Source organism: Setaria italica, chromosome III (assembly GCF_000263155.2).
Source record: "Setaria italica strain Yugu1 chromosome III, Setaria_italica_v2.0, whole genome shotgun sequence".
Lineage (NCBI taxonomy): Eukaryota > Viridiplantae > Streptophyta > Magnoliopsida > Poales > Poaceae > Setaria > Setaria italica.
This window is the reverse complement of record NC_028452.1, coordinates 12,758,884-12,772,773: the sequence shown is the minus strand read 5'-3', so window position 1 is coordinate 12,772,773 and position 13,890 is coordinate 12,758,884. Positions and strand designations below refer to the sequence as shown.

The 13,890-nt window shown below is 43.4% G+C and overlaps 2 protein-coding genes across 2 annotated transcripts; both read left to right on the top strand.

Annotated features, from left to right (window-relative positions):
* The first annotated feature begins 2,571 nt into the window (after positions 1 to 2,571).
* Positions 2,572 to 8,527, top strand: LOC101763217 (putative leucine-rich repeat receptor-like protein kinase At2g19210). The gene is made up of 13 exons (XM_004961385.4): positions 2,572 to 2,702; positions 2,863 to 3,409; positions 3,527 to 4,026; positions 4,129 to 4,267; positions 4,715 to 4,786; positions 4,894 to 4,965; positions 5,058 to 5,138; positions 5,221 to 5,381; positions 5,461 to 5,708; positions 5,783 to 5,909; positions 7,256 to 7,324; positions 7,414 to 7,606; positions 7,698 to 8,527. The coding sequence occupies exons 1-13, from the start codon at positions 2,582 to 2,584 to the stop codon at positions 8,203 to 8,205; spliced, it is 2,838 nt and encodes a 945-aa protein (XP_004961442.2). The 5' UTR covers positions 2,572 to 2,581; the 3' UTR covers positions 8,206 to 8,527.
* A 937-nt stretch (positions 8,528 to 9,464) lies between these two features.
* Positions 9,465 to 13,194, top strand: LOC101762810 (mitochondrial-processing peptidase subunit alpha). Its single transcript, XM_004961384.3, has 13 exons — positions 9,465 to 9,662; positions 10,102 to 10,323; positions 10,421 to 10,717; positions 10,793 to 10,960; positions 11,046 to 11,213; positions 11,302 to 11,382; positions 11,567 to 11,633; positions 11,724 to 11,821; positions 11,930 to 12,002; positions 12,103 to 12,173; positions 12,265 to 12,314; positions 12,646 to 12,758; positions 12,834 to 13,194. Exons 1-13 carry the CDS (start codon positions 9,624 to 9,626, stop codon positions 12,884 to 12,886), a joined length of 1,500 nt encoding a protein of 499 aa, XP_004961441.1. The 5' UTR covers positions 9,465 to 9,623; the 3' UTR covers positions 12,887 to 13,194.
* Positions 13,195 to 13,890: the final 696 nt, after the last annotated feature.

Here is a 13,890-nt window from a genome sequence, read left to right as displayed (position 1 = left end):
CGGTTGCATCGCTCCACATTAAGTATAATGTCCCGGAAATGGATGGAATGTTTAGTTAATATTCGTACATTTCACTCTAGAGATGATATAACATTTATTTATGGAAATATCTTTCTTCACGAAATATTCTTATTATGTCAATGCCAATTGAATCAATGTTATTAGCTGTCAATTTGAACTTTTTGGTATTTTCCGTTTCTTTGGATGATATGATGGGTCAATCATTTGCTTCATTAGTTCCAACAGTGGCAGCTGCGGAATCTGCTATTGGATTAGCCATTTTCGTTATTACTTTTCGAGTCCGAGGGACTATCGCTGTCGAATTTATAAATTGCATTCAAGGTTAAGTGCAATCTCTTGCATCGAGAATCATCCTACTGGAGAACCTTCTTGCTTTGTCTTTCCCTTATCTTGCTAGCTCTATACCAGTGCTTGAAATAGGCATTTCCGTATCTAGTTTGTGTCTAGGTTTATTATTCAACTATGGAGATGAGGAATCAAATCAACGAGAAATACTATACTAGAACTATACTAGACTAGAAATTTCATCAATGGGAAATAAATGACTATACTATACTAGACTAGACTAGAAATTTCTAGTAGCGAAGGAAAAGCGTGAAACAATGTCATGTCGCGAGAGAGAGTGAATTGATCATGGTACGAAGCTAGGCCCACTGCTAGATTCTTGGTGGTTGACCACATGCTCCCCTTTTAGAGTGTTCTCTGGAGCCCTCTATTGGGATGGTGACGGTCTTTGCTATACCAAATCCTCTGTTTTTGTCCAGAGTCCGCCAGGAAATAATATTTCATCTGCAACATAAGTTTCTTTGTTTTGTCTGGATCGATCTAGTCTCGTTTAGTTACTACTCGACCAACCATGCTGTTCCTAGTGGTGCTATGTATGCTGCTGTTACTAGCGGGTGCTAGCTCTGTTTTCAGCATTTGCCTGAACAGGCGCATTTGCTGCTTCAGTTAATTCCTTTTAAAGGTGGATATTCCGGTTCATTCCTTTGGGACTGCTCATTTCTTTGCGTTGTGTCAATGGATTGGTTTGATCAAAAACTTGAGATAAGGGATATGTGCCAAAAAAAGGTCTCATAAGTAGTTATTAATAAAATCGAAGTTGAAGTTGGAGTTACCAAAGTTTGTGGAGTCGGTTTCGATTGACGTATGAATACTCTACGGATAGTTTTTTGAACGAGGGCGCGTTATCGATGTGAAATGGATCCAGAGGGACCCCCTTGACATAATGGTTCGTGTATATATTTTACAGAAACGTGAAATCAAAGTTGGGGATAAAGTAGCCGGAAGACACGGGAATAAGGGGATGAAGTCGTCTTCTACCCGTAAAAGAGATAATTTCATGAGTTAGCTTTACAAATACATACATGTTTAGAACAATATCTGTAATTTTTAAAATAACAACCGTCAAGATCGCAGTTCACAAAGCACACCAACTATATGTGACCCCCAGCAGTTTTCCGATTCTGGAAGGTTTAACCATCGTACCTTTACCATGACGGTTGATGCGTGCCCCTTCTGTACCAACTTCCTTTCAAGAATTTCAGCCGGTACCTTTTGTTTGCACGAGGCGATTCCCACTTTGATTTGGCAGTTCTACACTCACCTCCAACTCATTTCCCACCTTCTTCTTAGTTGTGAAACATGAATCACCCGTGCGTTACTACTTGACCAAGGATAATAATGTTACCAAGTGCGTTACTCTAGCTGTGGCACGGCTCTAGCATGTCCTTTCTCCCGCAACGATCACAGCTCCCACCGTCGCACACTCGCACAAACAAACAAAGTCCCTTCCTCTTAGGAAACCTCGATCTATCTGCCAGGGCAAGAAATAAGAATTCGTTTGAGCAGGCCTCTCGATCTGGTCTGCAAGCTGATGAGGAAAAAAAAGGGAATTTCCGTCAACAGACAAATAAGCATCTCCAAAACCTTTGTCCTTTCAGATTAAGAGTAAAATACCGGACCATTTGGCAAGGTATGTTTTTTGTAAAATGTTGTTGCTTCTGTTCACCCAAATATGTGTTCCGAATGTTATCTGTACCAAACAGTGAAAGGTCTCTACAATGCTATGTGGCTACAGATAAATTCATAAATTCATAATGCATGGTGTTAGACATTTACATTTCAATTATGCTAAAAACAAACATAACGGTTCTAAACCCAACAAGACTAGCCGTAGCCTAAAGGGGCACCGAACGGCGCTGGGCAAGCTGTACGGGATAAAGATGTGCCGAACTTTTTTCCCCCCCTGAAATACGCATGAGGTGGAGTGTATCAAGAGAAGAAAAAAGCGTCACAAGCGATTTTACACGGCGTGGAGTGTCACGCAAGCTTTATATACCACCAACTGTTTCCCCCGATAGAGTAAAACATTATGGCAGTGTTGCTGACGTGGTCAATGTCCCCTAGCAACTGGGACTTCTTTTTTCTCCCCCTGTACAGAGGACCTTTGGGAGCGTTGACGCTTGTTTATCTGCTACAAGGACTCGCTACTACGTATAGGGTGCACCGTACACAGAGTTGAACATATATTATGCTCCTTTGGCTGCTTGCTTGTGGTATGAAGAAGAAGCATTCAAAGCCAGGAACAATGGTAGCAAAACCGTGGCTGCTGCTTACCTGTCTCGCCGCCGCTGCCACCGCCGGAGTACTCCAAGCTCGAGCGCAGCCCGACAGCATAGGTATGCTGCTCAACATCTCAGTGGTTTCACAACATTTTCAGATACCTCTGCACGAATAGGTGGCCGGCATGACTACATAGCTTCATGTACATGAATGCGTCCAGCATATATACACGGCTGGAAACGAATAAAAACGATACTGTGCGTGCGGTTATTGCAGGTTTCATCAGCATAGACTGTGGCCTCCCGGGGACGGCGGGCTACGTGGACGACACCACCAAGCTGTCGACCGTCCCGGACGCCGGCTTCACGGACACCGGCTCCAACCACAACATCTCCGCCGAGTACATCACGCAGGTGCCCTCCAGGCGCTACCACAACGTGCGCAGCTTCCCCGACGGGGCTCGGAACTGCTACACGCTCCGCTCCCTCGTCGCCGGGTTCAAGTACCTCGTCCGCGCCGCGTTCATATACGGCAACTACGACGGCCTCGGCCAGCTGCCCATCTTCGACCTCTACATCGGCGTCAACTTCTGGGGCATGGTGAACGTCTCGAGCCCAGATGGTTATGAGGTCATGGAGGCCATCGTCGTCGTGCCCGACGACTTCGTTCAGGTTTGCTTGGTGAACACCGGCACCGGGACGCCGTTCATCTCGTTGCTGGACCTGAGGCCTCTCAAGAACTCGCTCTACCCTCAAGCAAACGCGATGCAGGGCTTGGTTCTTCTCGGCAGGACCAACTTTGGCCCTGGTACAGACGGCGTCAGGTGAGCAAAAATTAAAAGATCCCAGTCTCTATATCATCACCAGCATTTATCCACGCCCATTAACATGTCTGACAGAGGCACAAAATCTTGACATCGGAAATAACAATGATCGATTAGGTACCCCGACGATCCACACGACAGAGTATGGTACCCTTGGATCGACGCCGCCACCTACGACGTGATATCAACGACGGAGAAGGTGCGAAACATAGACAACGATCTCTTCGAGGCGCCGTCGAAGGTGATGCAGACGGCGATCACGCCTCGCAACGCCACCAGGGGCATCTACTTCTACTGGGACAGCAAGCCGCAGCCCAAGGACCCGACGCCACAATACACCGCCGTCATGCACTTCTCCGAGCTGCAGCTCCTCCCCAACAACTCCGTGCGCGAGTTCTCCATCCACATCAACGGCGAGCTGTGGTCCCCGGGCGGCATCACGCCGGACTACCTCCGCAGCAACGCCGCCTACAGTGATGTTCCCTTGCCGGCGGGCTCCGCCCGGTACAACGTCACCATCAACGCCACGGCCAACTCAACGCTGCCGCCTTTCATCAACGGCGTCGAGGTTTTCTCCATCATCTCGACCACCAACGCTGGCACATACTCCCAGGACGGTACGTATGTGCGTGTAGAAACACATCATGAGTTGAGCATCCTGCATCCAGATGAGCTCATGGCTAAATAAGCCAGCAACGCGTCTGGTCTTAAACTGACAGTATCTGCCATCACGGCGATCAAGACGAAGTACCGCGTTCAGAAGAACTGGAGGGGTGACCCGTGTGGTCCCAAGTCTTTTGCGTGGGACGGATTGACTTGCAGCTATGGTGTATCCATTCCTCCAAAAATCACCGGCGTGTAAGTACTGGAGTACATAACACTAACTTGTGCTCAAGACTCTGACAGTCTGACGTTTAAGACACAAACGAAACAATTAGTCTATTTTAGAACATTTAGCATCCTCTGCCAACATTTTTTTTTAAAAAAAGGGAAAAGCTACTCCTCCAGTAAAGAAAAATAGATCCAACGTTTGACATGATCCCAATAAAAACAGATAAATAATGAAATTAGTTATGAGAATTCCTCGCAAAAAATAAAATTACTTATAAGAAGAAATATGGACATATAATCCAATGCCTTCACACTAAGCATTCCAAAAGTTATTGAGAGTAAAAGTTCCAAAACTTTGACTGGGTTTTGTCCATGATGTTTGATGTCATGTATTTGTGACGAAGGAGTAATTAGTATCTTAATTGGGTTAAGAGAGAAGGCTAGGCTTAGACTGTTTTTTCAAATATTTTGCAGGAACATATCATTCAGTGGTTTGGACGGTGATATATCGTCTTCATTCGCAAATTTCAAGGCCATTCGATATTTGTATGTGTACATCAGTTCTTGATGTATTTCAGTGTCATCGCAAAATGATTTCTTGATCTCTGTAACAAATTAAATAAATCAAGACTCATCATGATCCATATTTGCAGGAATCTATCATATAACAACTTGACAGGCTCAATTCCTGATGTCATTTCACAGCTACCTTCACTAACAGTTCTGTAAGTTGCTAACCTATAAAATTTTGCTTTATCTGGCCCCAATGCGGCAATGCATCACGTTAACTCACATAAGAAGCATTCGGTTCTTTCAGAGATTTGACAGGCAACCAGCTCAGCGGATCAATCCCTTCTGGACTTCTCAAAAGAGTTGAAGAAGGCTCCCTAAATCTACAGTACATTTCGTGATTCTTGTTAAACAACCTATTGCAGAAGCATATTTTGTTTTATCATTTCGTGATTCTCATTTGTTTGTAGATATGGTAATAACCCAAACCTTTGCACCGACGCCGAGTCATGTAAGCCGCCAAAGGGGAAGAGCAAGCATGCCGTCTACATTGCAGTCCCTGTAGTTCTGATTGTGGTTATAGGACTACTGGCGGCATTATTCTTTTGCTTCATGAGACGGAAAAGGCAAGGTGAATAGGTTACCAAAACTGTCTGATTTAGCAATTTACCCACCCTAATCTAGCAATTTGGGTTTATTTGCCCATTCAGGATCAACTACCAACACTGTGAAGCCTCAGAACGAGACGCCGGCGACGCACCCGCAGAGCTCGCTGCAGCTTGAGAACCGTCAATTCACGTACAGGGAATTAGAGGTCATAACGAACAAGTTCGAGCGTGTGCTCGGACAAGGAGGGTTCGGAAAAGTCTACAGTGGCTCTTTGGCGGATGGTACTCCGGTGGCGGTCAAGCTGCGGTCTCAGACTTCTAATCAGGGTGTCAAGGAGTTCCTCGCAGAGGTAGAATTTCTTCAGAATTTGCACCAAGAATTTCCACGTTGGCATTTGCTGATTAGCCATGATTACTTTTTCAGGCACAGATCTTAACACGGATTCATCACAAGAATCTCGTGTCCATGATTGGCTACTGCAAGGACGGGCACCACATGGGACTTGTCTACGAGTACATGTCAGAGGGCACCCTGCATGAGCAGATTGCAGGTATGTCCTGTGACCATAGCCGTGCTAATTGGATTGGGTTTAATGGTTTTAAGGTATTGGATTTCTTTGGAAAGTTGTTTAGATTGGTTATTAATAGACTGATTCATCAAATGGTTTGGTTTAGTTTGGATTCCTCCTAAGAGAAAATAGTTTGGGAGTGGTTTAGAGTGGGTTGTATTGGTTTGATTCACAGAACAATTTAACGATCCAATTCTTAATGTGGGCCCACATATAAGTCCAACTATAATTTTTCGCATGAAGTAGCTAATTATTAAACAAAATCATCTCCAACAAATTTCAATCAATTTCGTTAAAATTTTAAAGTGTGAAAGGGAGGTTTTAGTTCGAGGGTCCGACTCTTGACGTGGGGCCCATATATATGTCCAGCTATACTATTTTGCACAAAGTAGCGGACACTTAAATTGAGTCATCTCCAACAAAATTCGATCAATTTCATTAAAATTTTAAAGTGTGAAAGGGAGGTTTAGTTCGAGGGTCCGACTCTTGACATGGGGCCCTAACATATGTCCAGCTATACTATTTTACACAAAGTAGTGGGCAGTCAAATTGAGTCATCTCCAACAAATTTTGATGGATTTCATTAAAATTTTAAGGTGTGAACGCAAGATTTTAATTCTAGAGTCCGGCTCTTGACGCGAGACCCACATGTATGTTTAGCCATACTATTTTACACAAAGTAGTGGGCAATCAAATTGAGTCATCTCCAACAAATTTTGATGAATTTCGCTAAAATTTTAAGGTGTGAATGCGAGGTTTTAATTCCAGAGTCTGGCTCTTAATGCGGGGCCCAAATGTATATTTAGCCATTCTATTTAGCACAAAGTAACGGGCAGTCAAACTCTGTCATCTTCAACAAATTTCGATCAATTTTGCTAAAATTTTAAGGTGTGAAACACGACGTTTTAGTGTTAGAGTCCGGTTCTTGACGTAGGATCCACATGTCGGACTCACATTTATTTCAAATATATACGAGTTTTTATATGAGCCCATAGGTTTATATAGCAAACCACATTTTTTTATATCAAACCCATGGGTTCGTTGATAGTAGGGTGAATTGGCTTGGGTTTAGATAATAAATATAGGGTGAGTTGGGTTAAAAAATAAATTAACTTGATGTGGATTGGTGTGGGTTAGAGTTGGATTACAATCCAATTAGCAGGCCTACCTATGACCATGAGAGTTGAAATTTGAAAAGCAGTCCAATTTGCATGGCACCCCTCTGTAACACTTCAAACTTCCAAGATCTAAAATGTTACCGATCCATATGATCATCTGTGCCTCCTTTTGATATGATGAATTGCTCCTTCCACCAATCTTGTTTGTAGGAAACGGCAGTAGTAGAAGATGCTTAACCTGGACGCAGAGGCTTCGAATCGCACTCGAATCAGCACAAGGTATTTTTGAATTTGAAATCAATAGTCCAATAAATATTGTTTTTGTTTTGATATAATAAGCGTGGACAACATTAATGTACGTGTCAAAGGGCTGGAGTATTTGCACAGGGGGTGCAATCCACCTCTCATTCACAGGGATGTGAAGGCGACCAACATCCTGCTAAATGAAAAACTAGAGGCCAAAATTGCTGACTTTGGATTGTCGAAAACTTTTAATCACGACAGTGGCATGCAAGTCTCCACATACTCACTTGTCGGTACACACGGATACCTTGATCCAGAGTATGCATGTCAATCCCAAATCCCTTTACTCAATCACATATGTTCCCTTTTCTTCTCTCCAACGATTTGCTGATGCAATCAAAATGTGCAGATACTATGCAACACAAAAGCCGACAACAAAGAGCGACGTATACAGCTTTGGCGTTGTGCTTCTAGAGCTGGTCACAGGAAAACCGGCCATCGTGCGTGACCCAGAGCCCACCAACATAATCGATTGGGCGCGCCGGCGCCTGGCACGCGGCAACATTGAGGGCGTCGTGGACGCACGCATGCATGGCAACTACGACGTCAATAGCGTGTGGAAGGTCACGGACATCGCGCTCAAGTGCACCATGCAGGCGTCCTCGCAGCGGCCTTCCATGACCGAAGTGGTAGGGCAGCTGCATGAGTGCCTTCAGCTGGAGGAGGTGCACACCGGCGATGCCGCAACCGGAAGCTTCTACACCGGCACCAGCCGCGACCCGAACTCAGGTTACAACGCGTACGCCGCTGACGGCGCCCAGTCCATTGGCGCGCACCAGAGCAGCACCACCGCATTTGAGATGGAACATGATATTGGGAGGGAGCTAAGAATGGACACAGGTCCTGTCGCACGATGATGTTCTTGCGGTTTTCAATGGTGTCGTTTACCAAAAAGCTGCTTCGAATACACAATGGTTCAGACGTTATAGTTTTGCTCTAAAGAAAGAAGAAGCGTATGCAGCTTAATTTCTTGTCTTTTTTTTCTCTTCTCTGCACAAGACCTTGAAATACTGGATATCCATATACCCTTTTTGTAAGTTTGTATGTGTTCTTCCCACAGCAGGACACAGACAATCCAGTTTGTATTGTTAAAAAGAAATTATGAGTACTCTTCATGAAAAAGAGATTGGTCATGCTACTTTTTATTACTCTTCACGAAAATAAGACTTCTAGACGATCTTTTACTGGTGAACTCTATTTTTTAGCATGCTTTCTAGTCTGTTGCTATGTAGTGCACTGAAGGTGATTTTGCAAGAATGTTCAGATCTAGTAAGATGTTGGGTTAGCAGTTGCAAGCTAGCTTTCGGAACTGTAATTTCCAAGTTGTGTGAAAAATGTTGTGCTGTAAAAGCAGGTAAGAGTGTCCTTTACTTTTCTTAAAAAGGCTAGAGTGCCTAATACATTCACATTCAAATGAAGGGAGCTATTATACATCACATGCGCGATTTTTTTGTCACTCGTCACGAATGGTCTCCTCCGTGCTGCTTGCATGTGTGAATAAATAAAATTTATTAGCACATGCAACAAAATTTAAAACTTAAAAGTCCATAATTTCTAAATTAAGCATTCAAATTAAATTTCATCTTTCACCATTACATTTCTTATGATAAAATTTTAAAATAATGCCACACTTCATCATGATTCTCAAAAAAAAAATTTTACAAAGTTGGAACTTCTTAATGATTTGGAAAAAAGTTTAGGAAAAAAATATTTCTCATGAGAAAATTGTTCCAGATTTAAAGCAAAAGTTGTTAGTTAGCTCCATTAGAAAATTGTTTCAGATTGAGTAGAAAATATTTCAATTTTATTTAAAATATATTAACATTAAAATTTATTTTATTAATTCTAAATAACACAAAGGCTCAAAATGACTAAAACTGGCTCTACATTTTTAGTGAAAAATAATTTAGAGTTTTGAAGTGAAAAGAATATTGGTACCCATCACCTCACCGGCTCACCCGATGCAAGTCTTAACAGAGCCCAAATTAAGCGGCCTAGTAGATATATAAATCCATCATCGGCCTAACAGAGCCCACAAATCCATCAGCGGCCTAGCGGAGCCCACAAATCCCCGCCCGGGCTACCAAGAAGAGGCCTGCAGATCCAGCGGCCCAGCGTGCGAGGCGGAGGAACCCTGGCCTTTTCTCTCCGCCGCACCAGTTCTCCTCAGCTTCTGCACGCGCGCACCATCCCTCGCCGGCGGCTTCTCCTCCTCTGCCCCTCGCCTCCGCCGCCGCCGACGCCGCAGTTCCAGGGGCTCGCCTCGACGGCAACCATGTATCGGGCTGCGGGGAGCCACCTCCGCTCCCTCAAGGTTGGGCTCTCCCCTTTCTCCTCCCGTTCCCCGCTGCATGCACATCTCGAGTTCTCGATCCACTAGGTATGAGCCGATGGGCGCAGTTAGATTGGATCCAAACGGATCGCGTGGTTCCATATACTCGAGTGGCGATGAGTCTGAAGCGGGGTTCTTTAGTCCTGTTTTCATGTAGCGACACAGATGAATGGAATTCCGATTCATGGTATTTGTTTCTTTAGTTACGAATCTATACCTATGGGATTCGGCGTTCAACCATTATGGTTGTTAATTCTTGGCCAGGGTTGTTAATTCTCACATTTATTTGGCTGTGTTAAATAAATTCCATCCACGTCACATGCCCTTTGAATTGTGGTTCTCACTTGCTCGATGTTATTATTGTTGAAACATTCTGTAACATGAAGACATATTTCACACCTGTATTGTTTTCAATTTTCAGCATCACGGTGCTACCAGGCTTGCTAGTACAAGTGTTGTGAAGCAGTCCCAAGGTGGCCTGTTTGGCTGGCTTCTTGGGGGAAAATCAAGCCAACTTCCCCCCCTTGATGTTCCGCTCCCAGGCATTACTATTCCCCCACCTCTACCGGACTTTGTAGAGCCATCTAAGACAAAAATCACTACTCTTCCAAATGGTGTCAAGATTGCCTCGGAGACGTCAGCGGTATGGCTCATCACTGACTCACTGACTTATGTTATACCCCCCCCCCCCCCCCCCCCCCCCCCCTGACAATAATGTTTTCTTGTGAACTTAACTTCAGAGTCCAGCAGTATCAGTGGGTCTGTACATTGACTGTGGCTCCATTTATGAAACACCTGCTTCATCTGGAGTGTCGCATCTATTGGAGAGAATGGCCTTCAAGAGCACAGTGAATCGGAGTCACTTGCGGCTAGTTCGTGAGGTAGAAGCCATTGGAGGAAATGTCTCCGCTTCGGCTTCCCGTGAACAAATGAGCTATACCTATGATGCATTGAAGAGCTATACACCAGAAATGGTTGAAGTTCTCATTGACAGTGTGAGGAATCCAGCGTTTTTGGATTGGGAGGTCAAAGAGCAGGTACTTGATCAACTAAGTAAACTTAAGTTTTTTTTCCCTAGCTATGTACTAATGGTGTGCCATTGGTTTCTATAGCTCCAGAAGATAAAATCTGAAATAGCTGAAGTGTCTGCTAATCCTCAAGGCCTACTACTGGAGGCGCTTCATTCAGCTGGATATTCTGGGGCGCTAGCAAAACCTTTGATGGCTTCTGAATCCGCTGTGAACCGATTGGATGTTAGCATCTTGGAGGAATTTGTTGCTGTAAGACTCGATGGTTTATTTCCCAAGTTAATTTTTAGTCACGAAGGCATCTCTCTGACATTTTTTATTGTGCTGGTAAATGTAGGAACATTACACGGCACCCAGGATGGTTCTTGCAGCATCAGGAGTTGAGCATGATACTTTGGTTTCAGTTGTAGAACCACTTCTATCTGACCTTCCCAGTGTGAAACGTCCTGAAGAGCCAAAATCAGTGTACGTGGGAGGGGACTATCGTTGCCAAGCAGATTCTCCAGTGAGTTGTTGGCATTGCAACATTATTCTTTAGTTGTTATGAATTATTTACTTCCATGTTGCTTAAAATTTTGATTTCACGTGAGCAGAGCACACACATTGCACTTGCTTTTGAGGTGCCAGGTGGCTGGAATCAAGAGAAAACTGCAATGGTTGTGACAGTGCTTCAGGTATGCCTAACAACTGTTGAAGTGATCTAAATATTTATGGATGGTAGAGGTTATGCCTGTTTTGTATAAGGGTTATTGCTTTTAATGTTTTTATAACTTGTTTTTTTATGTTATCGCATGTGATAGATGCATATTTAAATCTATAATGCCTCAAAGATAGGTTAATCAATTTGTTAACTTGCAGATGCTCATGGGAGGAGGAGGGTCCTTCTCTGCTGGTGGGCCTGGAAAGGGAATGCATTCTCGATTGTGTATGCCTCTTTTCAAATCATTATTGTCTTAGAGCTACAAGCAAACCTTTGTGAAGTATCTTAACACAACCCTTGATGCTGTACCTACAGATCTCCGTATCTTGACCAACTACCAACAGATCGAATCATTCTCTGCTTTCAACAGTGTCTACAACAATTCGGGTCTTTTTGGAATTTATGCAGTCACTGTAAGCATCTCATGGAGCATAGTCTAACCTGTGTATGCCCTTGCATTCAAGCAATAAATGCGGCTGACTGATTGTTTTTTTCAAAAAAAATATATTATCATTCAACAGAGCCCAGACTTCTCATCAAAGGCTGTGGATTTGGCAGCCGGGGAACTCCTTGAGATTGCAACTCCTGGAAAAGGTTTCCTTCTTGTCTATCATCTCAAATTAGAATATATTTCCACATTGGGTTGACCATCATCAGTCACATTCCTTTGTCTTCTGTCTTTTGCCTCTTTTAGTTTCACAAGAACAGCTTGATCGTGCTAAAGAGGCAACCAAATCTGCAGTACTGATGAACTTGGAATCAAGGGTACACTGTTCTTTCTCCTGATCAAATCCCAACTATGTGACTTGTTTTCTTAAAGTGTTCTTCACACTACATATTTTTTCCCCTTTCGCAGTCTATAGCATCTGAAGATATTGGAAGACAGGTTCTGACTTATGGGGAAAGGTATGAGGAGTATTGCTATGCTGGTACATAAATCAAGTCTATTTTCCTGCTATATTTATGTGCTGTGTCCTCACCAAAATACTAGTGTAGCCATGTTAGATGTTTTTTTATGATATTACTTCAGAATAAATTGGGTCCCCAACAAGTCCAAGCCTACTGAGGACATAGGAGTAGTTACTTAGCATACTGTAATGCATGCAGTTGTTCTGCGTAAGATAACATTTCTTCAGAGTCCACAAGAGTAGGACATTAATTAAAAATGTAACCATTATTCACTTCTGCCAGTACAGCTGTTATCATCTAAATTTTTTCTCTGTCTCTAAAATTGCAGGAAACCCATTGAATATTTCCTGAAAACTGTTGAGGAGATCACTTTGAACGACATCTCGTCAACTGCAAAGAAGATAATGTCCTCACCGCTTACAATGGCATCATGGGGCGATGGTATGTTCAGTAACTTGAAGTTAAGTCATGGTGCACGATTAGGTATAATGACTGGCTGAAATGCTCATGTTGCAGTTATTCATGTTCCAAGCTACGAGTCTGTCAGCCGAAAGTTTCACTCAAAGTGAGCACTCGCATTTGGACTTGCATGACCTGTTCCAACAATTGAAGGTGAAGCCTGCAATGGCCCTCAGCTGGAATAACTTGCCTATCAAATGTTTGATGGATAGTTACTCAGGTAGAATAATAATCATTTGGTTTCTAGCGCCCATTCCCTGCATTCACATGCTCATCATGTTTTTGATGAAAATATGCAAGTTACTTCACAACTCTTTCCCGAGTATACCGCATGTAATAGATTTGATATGGACAAATGAGCTTTCTGGCCAGAAAGACGCATCTTTTGCAATTTTGACTTAACATTTTCCATCGGTTATTGTGTTTTTGTGAAACCACATGCCGTACCATAGGATTATCCCTCTATGTATTCTGTGTACGACTATCCATGGCTGGCACGGGTTTGGAATGAAATTTAAGTGCTGGTTTATTTCTTGTGGAATTCAAGTTTCCACGGTCTCCCGTTCAAAACCAGGGGATGATGGAGAGCAGCAGAGATAAGTTTTGTGAAACTGCACATTCGTATCAGCACTCACCAAAAACAAAATTGGCATGCCTTGTTTCCATATTCAAAGCTTTAAACCATTACAAATTGACAATCATGATGCCTGAAGAATAGCAACGGATTACAGTAAACGTGGAAAGGATGGTCGTGGAATGCCCAAATGTGTAAGAACTAAGAACTTCATCGTGCAACAGGACCTGAGCCCACTGTTGGCACCTTGCCACAGTTACGCTCCATCTCGAATGAGGCGTTGCTCAGGCTCACGTCGATGGACTGGCCACCAGCGGCGTACAGTAAGCATTATAGCCCGAGCTGTACTATTTATGACTACAGAGCTCAATGACTGGTACTAGGGATGCAAGTGGTGTCACTAAATCTAAGATTACGAGTAGATTAGTTCAAATGTATTAGCTTTGGGCCGACCAAATGACCCAAAACAAACAAGACTCGCTAGCCGGCACACAGACCCGGTGGATGTTATTTATCATCAGGTCATCGTCACGTTCCGAA

Bases quoted from the DNA above. Each gene is read 5' to 3' on its own strand.
- LOC101763217 (XM_004961385.4), top strand. From the start codon at position 2,582: ATGAAGAAGAAGCATTCAAAGCCAGGAACAATGGTAGCAAAACCGTGG. The intron at 2,703-2,862 runs GTATGCTGCTCA...CGGTTATTGCAG, and splicing joins AGCGCAGCCCGACAGCATAG to GTTTCATCAGCATAGACTGT. The intron at 5,910-7,255 runs GTATGTCCTGTG...TCTTGTTTGTAG, and splicing joins CCTGCATGAGCAGATTGCAG to GAAACGGCAGTAGTAGAAGA.
- LOC101762810 (XM_004961384.3), top strand. From the start codon at position 9,624: ATGTATCGGGCTGCGGGGAGCCACCTCCGCTCCCTCAAG. The intron at 11,634-11,723 runs GTATGCCTCTTT...CTGTACCTACAG, and splicing joins GGGAATGCATTCTCGATTGT to ATCTCCGTATCTTGACCAAC. The intron at 12,174-12,264 runs GTACACTGTTCT...CCCCTTTCGCAG, and splicing joins TGATGAACTTGGAATCAAGG to TCTATAGCATCTGAAGATAT.